The sequence below is a fragment of the Hippopotamus amphibius genome, chromosome 14 (genome assembly GCF_030028045.1).
Source record: "Hippopotamus amphibius kiboko isolate mHipAmp2 chromosome 14, mHipAmp2.hap2, whole genome shotgun sequence".
Taxonomy (NCBI): Eukaryota; Metazoa; Chordata; class Mammalia; order Artiodactyla; family Hippopotamidae; genus Hippopotamus; species Hippopotamus amphibius.
Window position 1 is genome coordinate 2,374,978 of NC_080199.1, and position 14,285 is coordinate 2,389,262.

Consider the following 14,285-nt stretch of genomic DNA (forward strand, 5'->3'; position numbering starts at 1 on the left):
CCCTGGGCCCTCCCCTGGGAGCCCACCCACCCAGGGCCCCTCAGCCCACCCCCCGCTGCGGCCGAGCCCACTTCACATACTGAGCTTGTCTTAGGGCGACTGGAACACCCCCGGGGACACTGACGACGGTCACCGCCCCTCCGCCCCCGGGATACAGTCCCCTGGTGATGGGCGCAGGGGGAGGGTCCACTTCCTGGACTTCGGTGTAACGCGAGCTACACGATCAAGGGGTAACAACCGTATTTCCTGGGTGGGGGCAGCTTCTCGTCACACACATTTTTAATGGAACAAACGAGGCCACGGTTAGTGACGTGTGGCAAAGACGGTCGCACACTTCTGTTTTTAACGAAACGAAGTAATCATTTAGGATGGGAGGTCCAGTCAGCCTCAGGTAGCCCTGCGTCTGGGAGGAAAGCCCTCAGGAGACCAAGCGGTAGAGGCACAAGGAGCCCAGAGGAGCTCGTAGGTGAGGTTACCTACTCCCAAGTGATAGCCCTCCGATCCCAAGCTACACTGAATTTCCATTCTGGAGCTCTTTCTCGGTAAAGAACCAGCTTAGCGCCCTCCCTGCTGGCCAGCCACGCTGACAGACTCTTTCCCCCAACCAGAGCCATGCCCAGGAGGAGCCGTGGGGTCTCCCATGGTAAAATCCCAGGAAGGAGGCATCTATTCCAAGTCCCTGGGAATAGGACCACGGGCAGGAGTTTTGACCTTGGACTTCAGTGATGCTCAGAGAAGGGGCGTGAGCTGCCGTGCCACGTGACACCCCTACCACACACAGGGCTGGGGGATGCCCCTTGCTGTCCTGCTCAGGAGAGAGGGCGGACTCCCACGCCCCTTTTTTCTAGACCCTTCACTGTTGGCAAGGGCTCTGGTCATCGTGTCATTTGCTTCTCGCCCCAGGATGTGTCCCTGTAGCCCAGGCTCATGTGGTACATTTCAGAGGCTGCAGCCACTCCCATCCGCTGAGGGTTGACTCTTTCCTTTCTTTCCTTTCAGGGAGAGAAAGGTTTCCTGACGTTGTCGTCAGGATCAATTTAATTAAAAATTCCTGTCTTCCTTGCACTTCGGGCCTGAAGACCTCAAACCACCCCTACAACGTGATCCGGGGGCTCCGTAAGTAACGGCGCAGGTGGCAGGCACGAGTGACGACAGACCGGGGGCCGGGCTGTGGAGGATGGAGGGATGGAGAATGACTCGGGTACCTGTTGATCCAGCGATGCCCCGTTCCCCCTTCAGGCCCGGGCTTCCTGGAAGGTCTACAGTGTCTCCAATATCACCTGTTAGGTGCAAAAAAATGGTTGAGGTCAGGTCTCCCTGGCATTAGTTTTGCAACTTCTATTGTGCTACGTTCTTAATAAGAACAATTTGCTTCAAAACAGCTAACACCCAGCCCAGGATGCTCGGGACCCAGGATGCCCCGTTCTCCCCGTCCCAGCAACACTCACCGAAGTCACCGGTGGGGCCAACCTCTCCATAAAGGCCTGATCTCCCGGGAGCTCCCTTGTCACCCTGGAGCAAAGCCAAACACGAAACTGTCTTACACGGCCGTTCGTGAAGTTTGTAATTGTCAAGGGTTAGCGTATCCAGCTATTCTGCCAAGACCAACTATCAAGGTTTGTGATGTCATCATTTCGTAGCAAAGTCCTAAAGTTTTTCAGTGTAATACAGTAGCTTTGTTACTTTTCTTATTAAGCTGTAAAGTAGTAACAATGGCAGTTTTATTGAAATTAATAACATCACTGATGCATACCATGGTCATGACGGTGTAGTCATGATCGCGGCTGGCTGCACCCTACCCTCTGCCAGGCTTACCCGGGCAGACGTGTTGGGTACCATCTCAAGAGTTCATTCGAGCCTCACAGCAACCCATGAGGTAAGTACTGCTATTGCCCATTTGAGAGATGAGGAAGTTGAAACACAGAAAGGTTCAGAAATTTGCCCAGGGTCATTCAGCCCATAAGTGGCAGAACTGAGTCTCGTCCCCCGGGAAGTGTGGACTGCAGTGCTCCGGCCAGCAGGCAGCGGGAAGAGGAGTTCACAGAAGATGCCCACTTACCCTACTGCCCGTGAAGCCTGGAAACCCCGAGATTCCGGGGGAGCCGGGCACGCCGGGGAATCCTGGTGACCCGGGCACGCCGGGGACTCCGGTGTCTCCTTTGACTCCTTTGATGTGGCCTGGTCTCCCTGGCAGCCCAGGGACCCCCGACAGCCCGGGAATGCCCGGCATTCCAGGAAGGCCTGCAGGGAGACCGAGCGTGACGTTCTGGGGGCCCCGGCCCCGCCCCCCCAGGCCCCTCGTGCAGACGGCAGGGTGTCGGGAGGGCTGCGGTGCAGGAGGCTGGCGCGGGTGCTGGGGTGTCTCTGCTGCTCCCTCAGACTGAGAGGGGCCGGGGCAGGCAGGGGGACCCCAGGCCCCCGACCCTGAGGTCAGGCGAGGCCTCACCTTTTAAGCCCAGGTATCCTTTCAGTCCCATGGGGCCTTCATCTCCTTTCTCCCCTTTGATGTCTTTCATTCCTGGCAGGAACTTGGGAGGTGGTCCTGGGAGGCCGGGGTCCCCTCGGCTGCCTGGAAGGGAACAGAGTGCGGTCATTCCCTTGACCTCCGGGCCAGGTGTTAGAACCCAGGTGGGGAAGGCCTCCCGGTCACGGCAGTCTTTCCTTCCAAGCCCGAGTCCCGAGGGGCTGAGCCATGGGCGGCACGGCCCCCCCGAGACTTTGAGCCAGGAACCGAGGCGATGGGAACACCCGTCTTCCCCCTCTTCTCCTTGAGGGCGGAAGGAACAGAATGTCTCTGGTGGAGGGACCTGCTCCCCCACCACTACTGACTTGAGAACACTTTCATTGTCCCAAAGAACCCGGCGCCCATCAGCGCTCACCCCCACTGCCTCCCCTCTCCCAGCGACAGAGACCACCACCCCACCTTGGGTCTGCGTAGACTGGCCTGTTCTGGACATTTCATGTAACTGGACGCAGAGAGCGTGCAGCATAAGGGTTTCGCGCTTCCTCCCTGTGGTAGCACGTGTCAGAGCCCAATGCTTTCTCTTTGCTGACTAGCCTTCCTTGATACGGCTACGCCCCGTCTTCTTCATCTGTGACGGACACCTGGGTTGTCTCTATTTTGGGCTATTGTGAGTCATGCTGCTATGAAGTTCACGTACGAGTTTCTACGTGGACGCGTGTTCTCAGTTCTCCTGGGCGCACGCCTGGGAGTAGATCTGCCGGGTAATTCTGTGTTTACCTTTCTAAGAAACAGCCAACCTTTTCCACCTTGGCTGCACCATTTGATATTCCCACCAGCAGGGTCTGGGGGTTCCCGTGTCTGTACACCCCCACCTACATTTGTTTGTGGTCATTCAGTGTTTTAGAGACCATGGTGACACTTTCAGAACAAGGCTGTCTGAACAAATGTCACGAAACCGTGGCTTGCTGGGAACACCCTTCCTGCACAGAGGCCTCCCACCTGGGGTCCCAGAATGTCCGTCCAGGCCAGGGCTCGGCCCAGGCTCGCTTCTGGGCGTCACCATCTCTTTGCGAGGGGTGTATCCGTCCACCTGGGTACACTGTGTCCCTATTTTGCCAAAGGTGCTCTTGTCCCTCAGAATTTACCTTCCGCTCTCCCCGGCCTCACTGCCTTGCGCTCCCCACGGACGACGCATGGCGGGTACGTTTCTTAGGATGTTTTTGGGTCTTAAGGCTGCGTCACCTCTATGGTCGGGATCTCTCCCTTATTACCCGGCCCATGTGTTGCAGCGGGGAGGAAGCCCTCCAGGTCCTGCAGTTGGTTTCTTTTTAATAGTGCCCAGCGTTTGGGGTCCTGGAACATTGTCCTAGGTAGTGCCAGGCCCCTGTGAAGGTGAGTCTCGACCCGGCCGAGAGGTGACGTACCTTTCACACCTGGCTCGCCAAGCAGGCCCTTCAGCCCTGGGACTCCAAAAAATCCGATCTCTCCTTTGTTTCCTGGGAGCCCGGGTCTCCCCTTGAGCCCCAGCATGCCTTGGAAGCCGTCCATCCCGGGAGAACCCTTGACACCTGCGAGGGGAACGAGAAAAGCGCTGGGTTAGGTGCGGATAATCGGAGCGGGGACGGCCCCACTCGCGGCTCGTGTGAGGACATGAGGACACGCTAAGACTCTTAACCCCCAAAGGATTTTCAGGACGGCACTTCCGAAGGGGCTGGTCTGCTGCCTGAGGGCCAGAGTCAGCCTGTCTGCCGCTGGGGACGAGACGTGGGCCACTGCAGGCGGACAGGCAGGAGGAAACCGGAAGTCATCGGGTCCGTGGTCTTTCCACCAGGTTGGAAAGGGCCCTGGGAGGTAGTTTCCACTGCACGCAGCATGGAAACCTGGCAAAGGGCCTCGGAGAACGGAGAGCAGTGTCTCCAGCCACAGGTGAGGGCCAGAAGGGCCCGCCTCTGGCTAGACTGGCCTCACCTGTGAGCGGGGAAACCTACGCTGGGGCCCAGGCCTTTCCCTGTGTTTTGGTTTCCGTTCAACAACCAGCCTCCACATCTGAACAGACCCCCAGGGGCTGGTCCGCAGATCCCACCCCCGGGCAGACAGTAAGTCCTGCTCCTCGGACAGTCCCTCCTGGTGATAAGTCAACACACTGGCATCTGGGGGCGCAGCGGTCACAGCCCGCCTGGGTGGCATCGCCCCGTCCCCAGGACCTGAGCCGCCTGCAGCTGCAAGGCGGGCCCCTCCCGCAGAGCTGTCCCGCCCACGCCCCACAGGGCAGGTCCCCGGTCACGTTCCACAGTCACCTTTTTGTCCCGGGATACCAGGCATCCCGGCTATTCCTTTAAATCCAGGGCTTCCGGGATGACCTCTCTCACCCTGCTGGCCAGGTTCACCACTGTCCCCGGAGACGCCCTTCATGCCCACGGGGCCAGGGACGCCTGTGTCACCTGGGTCCCCTCTGTCTCCAGGCAGACCTGTCAGGGGGAGAAGGAAAATAAAGCAAGATGAACAAACCACGCGGAGAAAACGTCTCTTACGATACTTTTGAGACATCGATGACGATAACTTTTGATCAGAAAAGCGCCTGGGAAGAACAGTGGGAAAGTGCAGCCACAGAGGTGAGGTCACAGGTGCAGCCAGCGTGTAGCGCACGGCAGGCTGGGCTCTCTCAAGAGGTCCTTCCTCGAGAGCCGGGGCCCAGCCTGGCGACACAAGCCAAATAAGACTTTCTCTGCTCAGGCCCTCTTGCCCTGGGACCCCAAGGCGCAAAGTCTTGGAGCTGGAACGGCGGAGGTTACCTGCAGGCTGCTGGCCCTCCTGATGTGGCCGGGATCAGGTTCTAGGGGAGGTCCTGCACCTGCCATCCGGCTGCTCCTGCCTCCCCATCTCGTTGGGGCGTTGGCAGCGGCCAGCCTGCCCCATCCCCAGCCTCCCCCCAGAGCCCAGCCCCTCTGTTAAACCCTCAACAGCTCCCTGGCCCGGAGTCTGGCTCCTTAGCTGCATTCGACCCTGCTGAATGTTGGCCCCACGTCCCTCTCTGGGCCCCCACCCCCTCCTCAGATGACGGGCTCTCCCTCAGCCGGCTGCCTTGGACTGTCCCTCCTGCGAAGGACCCTTTCCGGTCCTGCCCATCCTCCAGGCCCGGCTCCTCCCATCCCCTCCTCCCAAGGCTGTTCTAGCCCGCCCAGCCCCCAGCCCTCCGAAATATGGGGCCCCAAGGTCTGGTCACCCTGCTGCTGCCCGGCCAAACACAAGCCTCTTCATGTGTAATCCTGTCCCCACCTAAACTGTGGGCTCTGACAGGCAGGGCTCTGGCGGGGATCTTGTACACGCCACGCAATGCCCCGAGCTTGAGAACAGGCGAGGCCTTGCAAACTCTGACACAGATGGCCCGCGACCCCGGCCCAGGGTTCCCGTGACTGCAAAACCAGTGGGCAGCACGCTGCCTGGGGGACGTGGCCCCACCTGAGCGGAGCCCCAGGTTTCGGACACAGTCGAGGCCACTCCTGGGGGGGGAGCGTCTGGCTTGCGTCATATCCGCGCGGGGCGCGGTGTGGCCTGGTCCCCCGGACGGTGCCTGATGGACGTCCGGCCCCTCCCAGCCTCCGCGTGATGCCCTCGGCCCGCCTGCAAGGGCTCCAGGGAGCAAACATCTAGCTGCGCGTCTGTGCTTTCCTGCTCCCGCCACCTCGCCCCAGGGTTTTCCTGGAGGAGGCTTTTTCCTTTCTTCTCCACATCTTTCACTTTCAGGAAACAAGTCTCTTTGCCTCTTCAAAGCAGAGCAGGTTTTGACCTTTAGCAGTGGGAATTTGTTTTTCTAATGAATCTTACCTAGGACCCTAATATATACAACAGGTACAAAGGAAGGGCAGACTTCTCAGGCCATCTGAATTCTCCTTGTTTGGTAAAACACATGTCCTGAACCTGTTAGGGGCTGAACTGTGTCCCTGTAGGATGCAAATGTTGAGGTCCTAACGCCAGTACCTTGGAACGTGCCTGTATTTAAAGCTGGGCCTTTAAAGAGGTAACTGAGGTTACTTAAGTGAGGTCAGGAGCGAGGGTCCTAACCCAGTATGAGAGCGGTCCTTATAAAAAGAAGAGATTGGGATGCAGACATGCACAGAGGGGTGACCCTATGAGGACACAGGCAGAAGACGGCCATCTACATGCCGAGGAAAGAGGCCTCAGGGGGAACCAGCCCTGTCGACAGCTTGATCTTGGACTTCCAGCCTAGAGACTGAGAGAATAAATTCCTTTCTTTTACGCCATGCTGTGTGTGGTACGTTCAGAACCCCTGCAGCTCTGGAGAGGGGGTTCCTTGGAGCACAGAGGAGAACCCCCCAGGGGGAGCGGTGCTGGTTCCATTGTCAGTGGGGCCCCGATCCCTTGATGGGAGGCTGGATCCTTACCTCCAAAGCCCGGGGCGCCCGGCGGCCCCGAGGGCCCTTCCCGACCTGGAGCTCCCGGGAAGCCGTGCTGTCCTGGGGGCCCGGGCAGCCCTGGCTGGCCCGAAGGTCCTGGGACGCCCGGCTGACCCTTCAGGCCCGGCATGCCCGGCATCCCCTGGCTTCCTGCAGGAACGGAGACAAGAGCCGTGAGACCAGCCCCAGGCGGTTCCCCTCCTCAGATCTGATCTGTAAACACGGCTCATCCAGGCGGTAGGAAGCCTGGGAAACGCACAGACGTATTCTAAAAGACGAGAGGGAAGTAACTCATGCTCTCGCCCCAAGACCGTGACAAACATCTTGGTGCGCTTCCTCCTGACCTTTTTCTCTGTTCCCGTAGCTACACCTAGAAGCAGGTGTTTGCAGACTGACATCTTGTCTTAGGTGCAGTTTTAATCTCACTGTTTTCACCTGGCGCTATATCTTGAGCGCTGCACCACATTTACGAGCACCGTAAATGGCTGCGTGAGTAACGTCCCGGTCTCCTGCCGGGGCGGCCGAACAGACACGGATACCGTTTCCCAAAACTGATGCCTTGGAAGTCAGGGTTTTTACCAAACAAAACACTGTGCCTAAACCAGCAGGTCATGAAGGTGACACTGCACGTGGGAAACCTGCCAGGCCGGAAGGGCGCCCCGCGGCCGCTTGCTCTTTTTACGCTCAGACGTTTGAAGTCTGCGGGAAACAGCTACGTTTCATGAACCTACCGCAAGCATCCTTCTGTACAAGAGCTCGGGCAGAGTTTCTAGGATCGGATTGCAGAAGAGATGGGCGGGCACGCGCTCCTGAGTGAGGGCCGTCTGCCGGCCGGGTGAGAGCCAGGCTTCCCTCCCGCAGTGCCTTCACGTGAAGGATGCCTACTGGTCTGATGGCAGGTGTGTGTGTGTGTGGGGGGGGGGGACATCACGTCCTGCACCGCGTAGGGAGCCCCCGTCTGCCTGGGCTCGGGGGCTGGGCTGATGACAACACGGTCGATGTAGAACAGCTGATGCATCTCTGACGGGGACCCCAACGGCCTGGGGGTCATTCCCCCCCTCCCCCCGCGACACAATCCCATTAAAGCCAGGCGTTCCGGGTTCTCAGGGCCTATTTTGCATAAACTGGATACGCAAAGCCCTGGATGCCTTGTTCACTCACTAGACAAGGGGCACCTCCCCGCTTTGCTAAACAGGCATCAGTGACGTTGTGAACGTTATAGTTTTTAAACCCATCAATTTTAAACCCACAGATGGAGCCGCGTCCCAGATCATCTGTCTTCCTCCCAGCCCCTCCCGGAGCATGGCCCGCTCCTCTCTTCCTCGCAGCACCGCACACGTCCTGCGGCAGGGAGGCCCCCACGCTGCGTCCCACCCAACTTGGGAAGAGAGCACGTCAGTGAATCCGTACTCGTAGAAGAGCTAAGAGGGCCATCCTGTACACAGCTTTATGACCACTGTTCTAGAACATTCTAATGGAATATTCTAAGGGGGAGAAGCAGCAGCAAGATGTGTGTGGTCCTGCACGCGGTCCTGGGCTGCTCATCCACCCCCAGGAGGGGTTTCCGACCCTCCCCGGGAGCCCCTGTGCAGGGACACTGCCCTCCCGCCGCCCCCACCCCAGTGACTTACCCCTGAATCCAGGCGGACCTCGCTCTCCAGCAGGGCCCTTCAGCCCAGGGCGTCCAGGCAGTCCGGCGTCTCCCCGGGGCCCGGGCTGGGCCCCCAGGACTTCCCCAGGAAGGCCCCTGTCCCCCGGGGGCCCGACCGGCCCCGGCAGGCCGGAGGCACCCGGGAGTCCATCTAGGCCAGGGCGGCCCACTGCACCTTTGGATCCTCGGGGCCCCACGAACCCTGAAAGGAAACACAGGTCGTCCCCATAACCAGAGGTCAGGGCCATGATGTCTCAGGCACCAGAAAGAGGCTGGAGACACGGTCGCCATGGGGCGGTCAGCTCGAGCCCTGTCTATGTTGCTGGTCTCGGAACTCACATGGCTCGCAGGCTGTCCTTCCACCTCCCCGCGCCACCCGGTCCCAGCCCTACGATGCAGCTACGGTGCACAGGAAGGCCGCTGAACCACAGCTCCCTGGGCTGTTGTCTCCATCATTCACGGGTTCTGTGTTGTGCAAACAGCTCCAGAAGAACAGCTTCCAGGCTGTGTGTGCAGGTGAGGGCAGACCCCAGGAGGTCAGGGCAACCAGACCCTCAGAGCCCAAACCCTGCTCCCGTAACTCTCTCCCTGGTACTGAATCCCTGGGCATCGGTCTGTTTGGAAATGCTCTGAACGGGAATCAACACCCCCTGTTGTCTCTACTGCCGACCGCCACGTGTGGACGGAGGGCAGGCGCTGCCCTGCACTGGGGCAGCTGTGCCTCTCCTGGATGCCACGGGCCATGGTCTGCTCACACCCCTGCCCTTTTAGGCCCTCACTCCCGATGTGACCTCAGATCCAACTGTAAGAGTGACAGTCACATGTCTGTGCAGAGGAAAGCTTTTTGCGGTCACTGCCGCCAAGGCTGTGGGGGGGGGCGTGGGAAGGTCATTCCACCCGTCCTGGGTGCTGAGCCTGAAGAAATGCTCCCAGGACCATGGGCGGGTGGGACGGCTGAGTCAGGAAAGAGAACAAGGACCTGGCCTTACTCCAAGGGTTCAGTAGCTGGACCCTGCGTCAGAGTTTTAACGATGTGACTTCCTCACACGAGGAAGAGGCTCTCACGGAAACGGTAAAACTGCTCGCGGCGACTGGGGCCTGACTTTGCACATGTGGACCTTACATCTGGAAAGGCCCTCTTTGTCTTTTGCCATCTTTGAAGACGGGCATTTTATTTCCTTCTGCACGTGGTGCTAGAAGTGTACAGTATGTTCTGTTACCATAAGCAGTGACGTGCATTTTAAAAATGAAAAGCTCAGTTCCTCATTTACGCCTTCCTGCTGGTCTCCCCAGCCTCCCTGTCCACTGAAGAGCTTACATGTCACTACAGAACAGGCCTCCTGCAAACACCGTGACTGTCCCAAGTGTCCTGATGACGGCACACCTCACTCATCGGCCACTGTCTGCAGTTCAAGCCCCCGTGGGTAGGCACGAAAACTATGATTCCTACGTACTCTTTGTATTCAAGGCATGAAAGTTATAACAAATTAGCATCCTCTCAGAGCAATTCATACGTCACTTTAGAATATGTGACATCCCCAAAGTGACAAAGCTATGACTTCTAAACACCCCAGCCTGGCAACAGAATGATACAGTCTGATCCTCTGGTGTGCTGATGGAGACACTGTCCTTGGCTTCTCTCCAAGGCCCTGATAAAAGACACAGGGAGCATCTCCTAATTTTGAAAATCATGGAGAGAGACAGGATATGAGCAGCAACAGGATCCAGGTTTGCAACAGTCCCCACGGGCTGGAACACGGAATCCAAGAAGAAAGTCTACCAGGGTTAGTGCTTGTAGGAGTAAATCTACTGCCTGAGTGCAGGACAGGGAAGAGGCAAAATGCAATTAATCTCTGCTGAAAACGTTAGCTGAGGGTCTGAATCTGAGGAATCCAATGTTCTGGGTGACAGTCCAGACATCTGGAATGTTCTGTTTAGTTTCTGGAGCTCGGTTTGAAAGGAATATTCACGAGCTGGGGGGCAGTCATTGAAGGCGGCAGAATTCTGCGGGCACGGAGATTCTGTCATGAAAAGAAAGTCTGCATTCTTGTGGCCAGTCCTGCCCACTCACGAGGTGTGTACGGGGCCTGTGGCCACTGTTTCCTGATGTGTGTGAGGGGCGGTTATGGAGCAGAACCACTGGCTTGAAGAACAACCAGCGGAAGACCTACTGAGAGGCAGATCTCATTCCAACCAGGCAAGAACTTTCCCGCAATAAGAGCACTTGGATGTCGCACGCGTGCTGGGTGGCAAGATTCTAGCGAGGCTAGGAGAGCACGTGGCCGGGATCCTGCAGGAGGATGTGTGGCTTGGGTAGCCTCAGGGAAACCCTCTGTGGTTTCGTTCAGAAAATATGATTCCCCAGCGCCTGGGCCTCTGCACACAAGCCACACAGCCACGCTCCCACACACTCTCTGAGCTGGGAACACAAAGGGACACCTGTGTTTGGGGTCCCTGAGTCATGTTCTAGGGCATGCAGACACCCAGGCAGGTACTCCCAACTTCTGACCACAATTCATCACCGGAAACACCTTCATTTCCCTCCACACACAGCTAAAAGGTTTAAGCTCTTTTAGCCACTAAGTGGCTTCCACGATGCTTTGCTGTGTCAGATGCAGCTGAAATGGTTTGAACTGCTCAGTCAGACACGCTGCAAACTGCAGAGCAGACAGGCCACGCTGTGAGCAGCAACACACAGGAGTCCTGTGCGTGGTACCCGGTGAGTGACCAGCAGATGGTAAACCAGTGCTAAAGGCTCAGAAGAGGATGACCTTATGTGCCCTTAGAAGGCTTAACATCCACCAGAGAAAACTATCTCTGAGCACCTATCTCTTTTTTTCCAGAAGATCTATAAGTTTCTCCTGCAAAACTCCAGCACAACATCAGTGATGAAAAGAGCGACGTATTTTAACTCTCCAAAGGCAAGAGCAAAAGTCGTCATTGACCATTTGTCGAAACAGTTTCTCAGTGTTAAGAGACAATCGAGCTGGGGCACTCAGATGGGAAACAGTCCTTCCCCGGACCTGAGGGGCTGGGCGGGCGTCCTGCCCTGACTCACCTGGGGGTCCTGGGAATCCCTCTCGACCTGGGTCTCCCGGGAGACCCTTGAGCCCTGCTGCGCCATCAGCTCCTGGTAGTCCCGGACTCCCGCTGAGGCCTTTGGCACCTAAACAACCCAGAGAACCCATGACACAGGTCAGAGCCGCAGAGGAAGCCCCAGCGGGAGGTGAACGGGAGAGGGTCAAGGCCAGCACCCGGCTTCTCGTGATCTCTACGGAAATGGCAGAGTGATGAGGCTGGGGGATGCCAACCCTGACACAGCGCCTCTGACAGCTGGCGGGGCTCAGTGTCCGTCTACACCAGAGACTGAGGGTCCGTCTACACCAGAGACTGAGGGTCCGTCTACACCGGAAACGGAGGGTCCATCTACACCAGAAACGATGAACCTCAGCTCTCATTAGGACCTCACGGTCTCATTAACCTGATGCTCTAACGTCACGTTGTCAAAACATGTCCAAAATCCTCTTCCTGCTGCAAGCACATTCTGGGCTCTGCTCCCCGCAACACCTGCTGAAAACTGGTCCACTGAGCCCCTCCCCCAGGAGTCGCCACCGCTTTGGGGACGGGGGCTTTTGTGCCTGTGCTGGGATCCACGATGGACAGCGCCCTCCAGGGCTCGGGCAGGGAGGGTCACAAGGGCCACGTGCACAACGCCCTTGGGTCTCAGAAGACAACCCAGGGCCGCGAGCTCTGCTTCCCGGTGCACAGGACACGTCTGCATGTCGCCTCACGGTCCCCTGAACCTGCCAGCCCTGTGGCCCTGGACGACGCCCTCCAGGTCTGGGATGCCTACGATAAGCCCACGTACTTTTCCAGTTTGGAGGCTGCCTCACACTGTAGCACTCTACAGCTTACACAGGACCTCAGCCCCAGGGTTGCGCGGGCAGTATTAAGGGCACCATTTGCAAAGTAGGAAACATCTAGAACACCTGTACTGTTCTCATACAGGTGAGGAGACTAAGTTCCAGAAGGAACAGGTGAGATGCCCAAGGCCTCCAGCTGGTGAGTGGCGGGCCTGGACGCCCCGGCGGGCTCCCGGCCTCCACACGGGATTGTGTGAGTGACTGCTCCGTGGGTGGAGGGTGTTCCCCGCCCTGTCCCAGTCAGAGGAGAGAATCGGAAGGCCAGTCCCCGGGGCCGAACTCCCCCCGAACGGTGCAGCCTGAGAGCTCGCCCTCCTAGGCTGACTGACACGGCGTCTGGGTGTCGCGGGGCAGCTGTGGTCGCCCAGGGCACCTGTCATCTCTGAAAGGCCGCCCCACAGAGCGGCAGCCTGGACGGCCCCAGACCGGGCTCTGTGACCCAGAATCCGCCCCGGGTCCACGCGGCTCTCCAGCTGGGTGACAGCCTGTGGCAGCGACGCCCAGCCCCTCCATCCTACAGGCAGTTCCTAGCCCTGCGGATCTGCTTTCCTCCAGTCACAACCCGAGAGCAACTCTCCTCGCCCGCCCGATCCTCTGCCGGACACCCCGGGGCACGAGGAGTGCGCAGAGCCCGGCCCCCTCGCGGGTCTCAGGGGCGCTGCCGGTCCTGCCGGGCTCGGGGCCCACGAGGTCTGTGCCGCGGCTGAGGCCGGCTTCCGGGCGGCAGGAACCCTCTCTCTTAGCCCGGGGCTCACTCGGTGTCAGTCACCACTCCCTCCCCACAGGGATGCGTGGAAGTCGACACCTGTGGAAGCTGCCAGCGTGGGCACTGCACCACGAACGCGGGGATGTCCGGGCGGGGTGGGGCGAGGGGTGGGGGCAGAGGAAGCTGCCCAGAGTGGGGAATGGAAGATGCCGACGCAGAGGAGGGCTGGACGTGCTCTCCCATTACCTGGGGGGCCGGGGGGGCCCGGCTGGCCTGGCAATCCCTTGGGCCCTCCAACGCAACCTGGGAAGAGAGGAGAGGGAGCTTTAGACACGGTCCACGCTCAGCCTCGCGCTCTGGAGGTTGCTGAGCTCAAGAGCACTGGCCGTGAAAATCGGTTACCATCTTGTGGTCAGAGTGATTTAATGATTCAGTTAATCTTGATGCTGATGTAATTTTAATTTCATTGTGTAGCACGATCAGAATATTAACATAAAAGGCAGACGAAATAAATCCTGTCGGCTGAAAACGGGCACCGTGCAGGCAGTGAGGGGCCCACCCTCGCGGAGGGCAAGTCGGCCCGTGTCAAGCCTTTCTTTATCGGGAAATTCCCACCGGGGATGGAGACGGCTTAAGATTTCAAAAGGAATGCTGTCACTTCTCCTTTGTGACTTCAGTTACTTTCAGAGTTAGCCACAGCAACTCGAGTCATGCAAAACGAAACCCGGGGGCGGCCACCCCTGGCTGGTGACACCACGCAGGGGTAGTCTGCCGGACAGCGTGCCCTCGCAGGCACAGCAATCCTTTGAGATGCCCCTCATCTGTCTGCCTGCGATCTGGCAGGGCTCCTACCTCAGCCCGACTTAACTGCCAAAGAGGGGCTTTGGCTTCCTCTGCCACACGAGGGGCCCGAGGTGCAAAGATGGACAGCCCAGGTCATAAAAGGAAAGGAGCCCAGCCGTCTGCAGAGGGCCTGCCTTCCAGCCGGCAGAGCCTCACCCCAGGGCCCTTCCCGCCTCTGAGAGACTGGCCAGCTCTCTGGGACCCTGGGGTCGCCCTCCTCCTCGGCGCTCTTGTCCTGAGCACCTGATCCATCCCCACACCTCACGCAGGGGACTCAAGGTCC

General features: G+C 58.6%; 1 protein-coding gene across 3 annotated transcripts in view; it reads right to left on the reverse strand.

Moving 5' to 3' along the window:
- COL4A2 (collagen type IV alpha 2 chain) overlaps window positions 1–14,285 on the reverse strand; it is a 163,189-nt gene that overhangs the window by 13,367 nt on the left and 135,537 nt on the right. For all 3 annotated transcript variants that reach the window (XM_057707666.1, XM_057707667.1, XM_057707665.1), the window contains exons 27-36: window positions 13,406–13,462; window positions 11,589–11,696; window positions 8,511–8,732; window positions 6,868–7,029; window positions 4,762–4,932; window positions 3,889–4,032; window positions 2,447–2,569; window positions 2,060–2,241; window positions 1,449–1,512; window positions 1,206–1,280 (exon numbers count right to left, since the gene is read on the reverse strand). In XM_057707666.1, coding sequence (XP_057563649.1) covers window positions 1,206–1,280; window positions 1,449–1,512; window positions 2,060–2,241; window positions 2,447–2,569; window positions 3,889–4,032; window positions 4,762–4,932; window positions 6,868–7,029; window positions 8,511–8,732; window positions 11,589–11,696; window positions 13,406–13,462 — 1,308 coding nt within the window. The remainder of the gene's footprint in view (window positions 1–1,205; window positions 1,281–1,448; window positions 1,513–2,059; window positions 2,242–2,446; window positions 2,570–3,888; window positions 4,033–4,761; window positions 4,933–6,867; window positions 7,030–8,510; window positions 8,733–11,588; window positions 11,697–13,405; window positions 13,463–14,285) is intronic.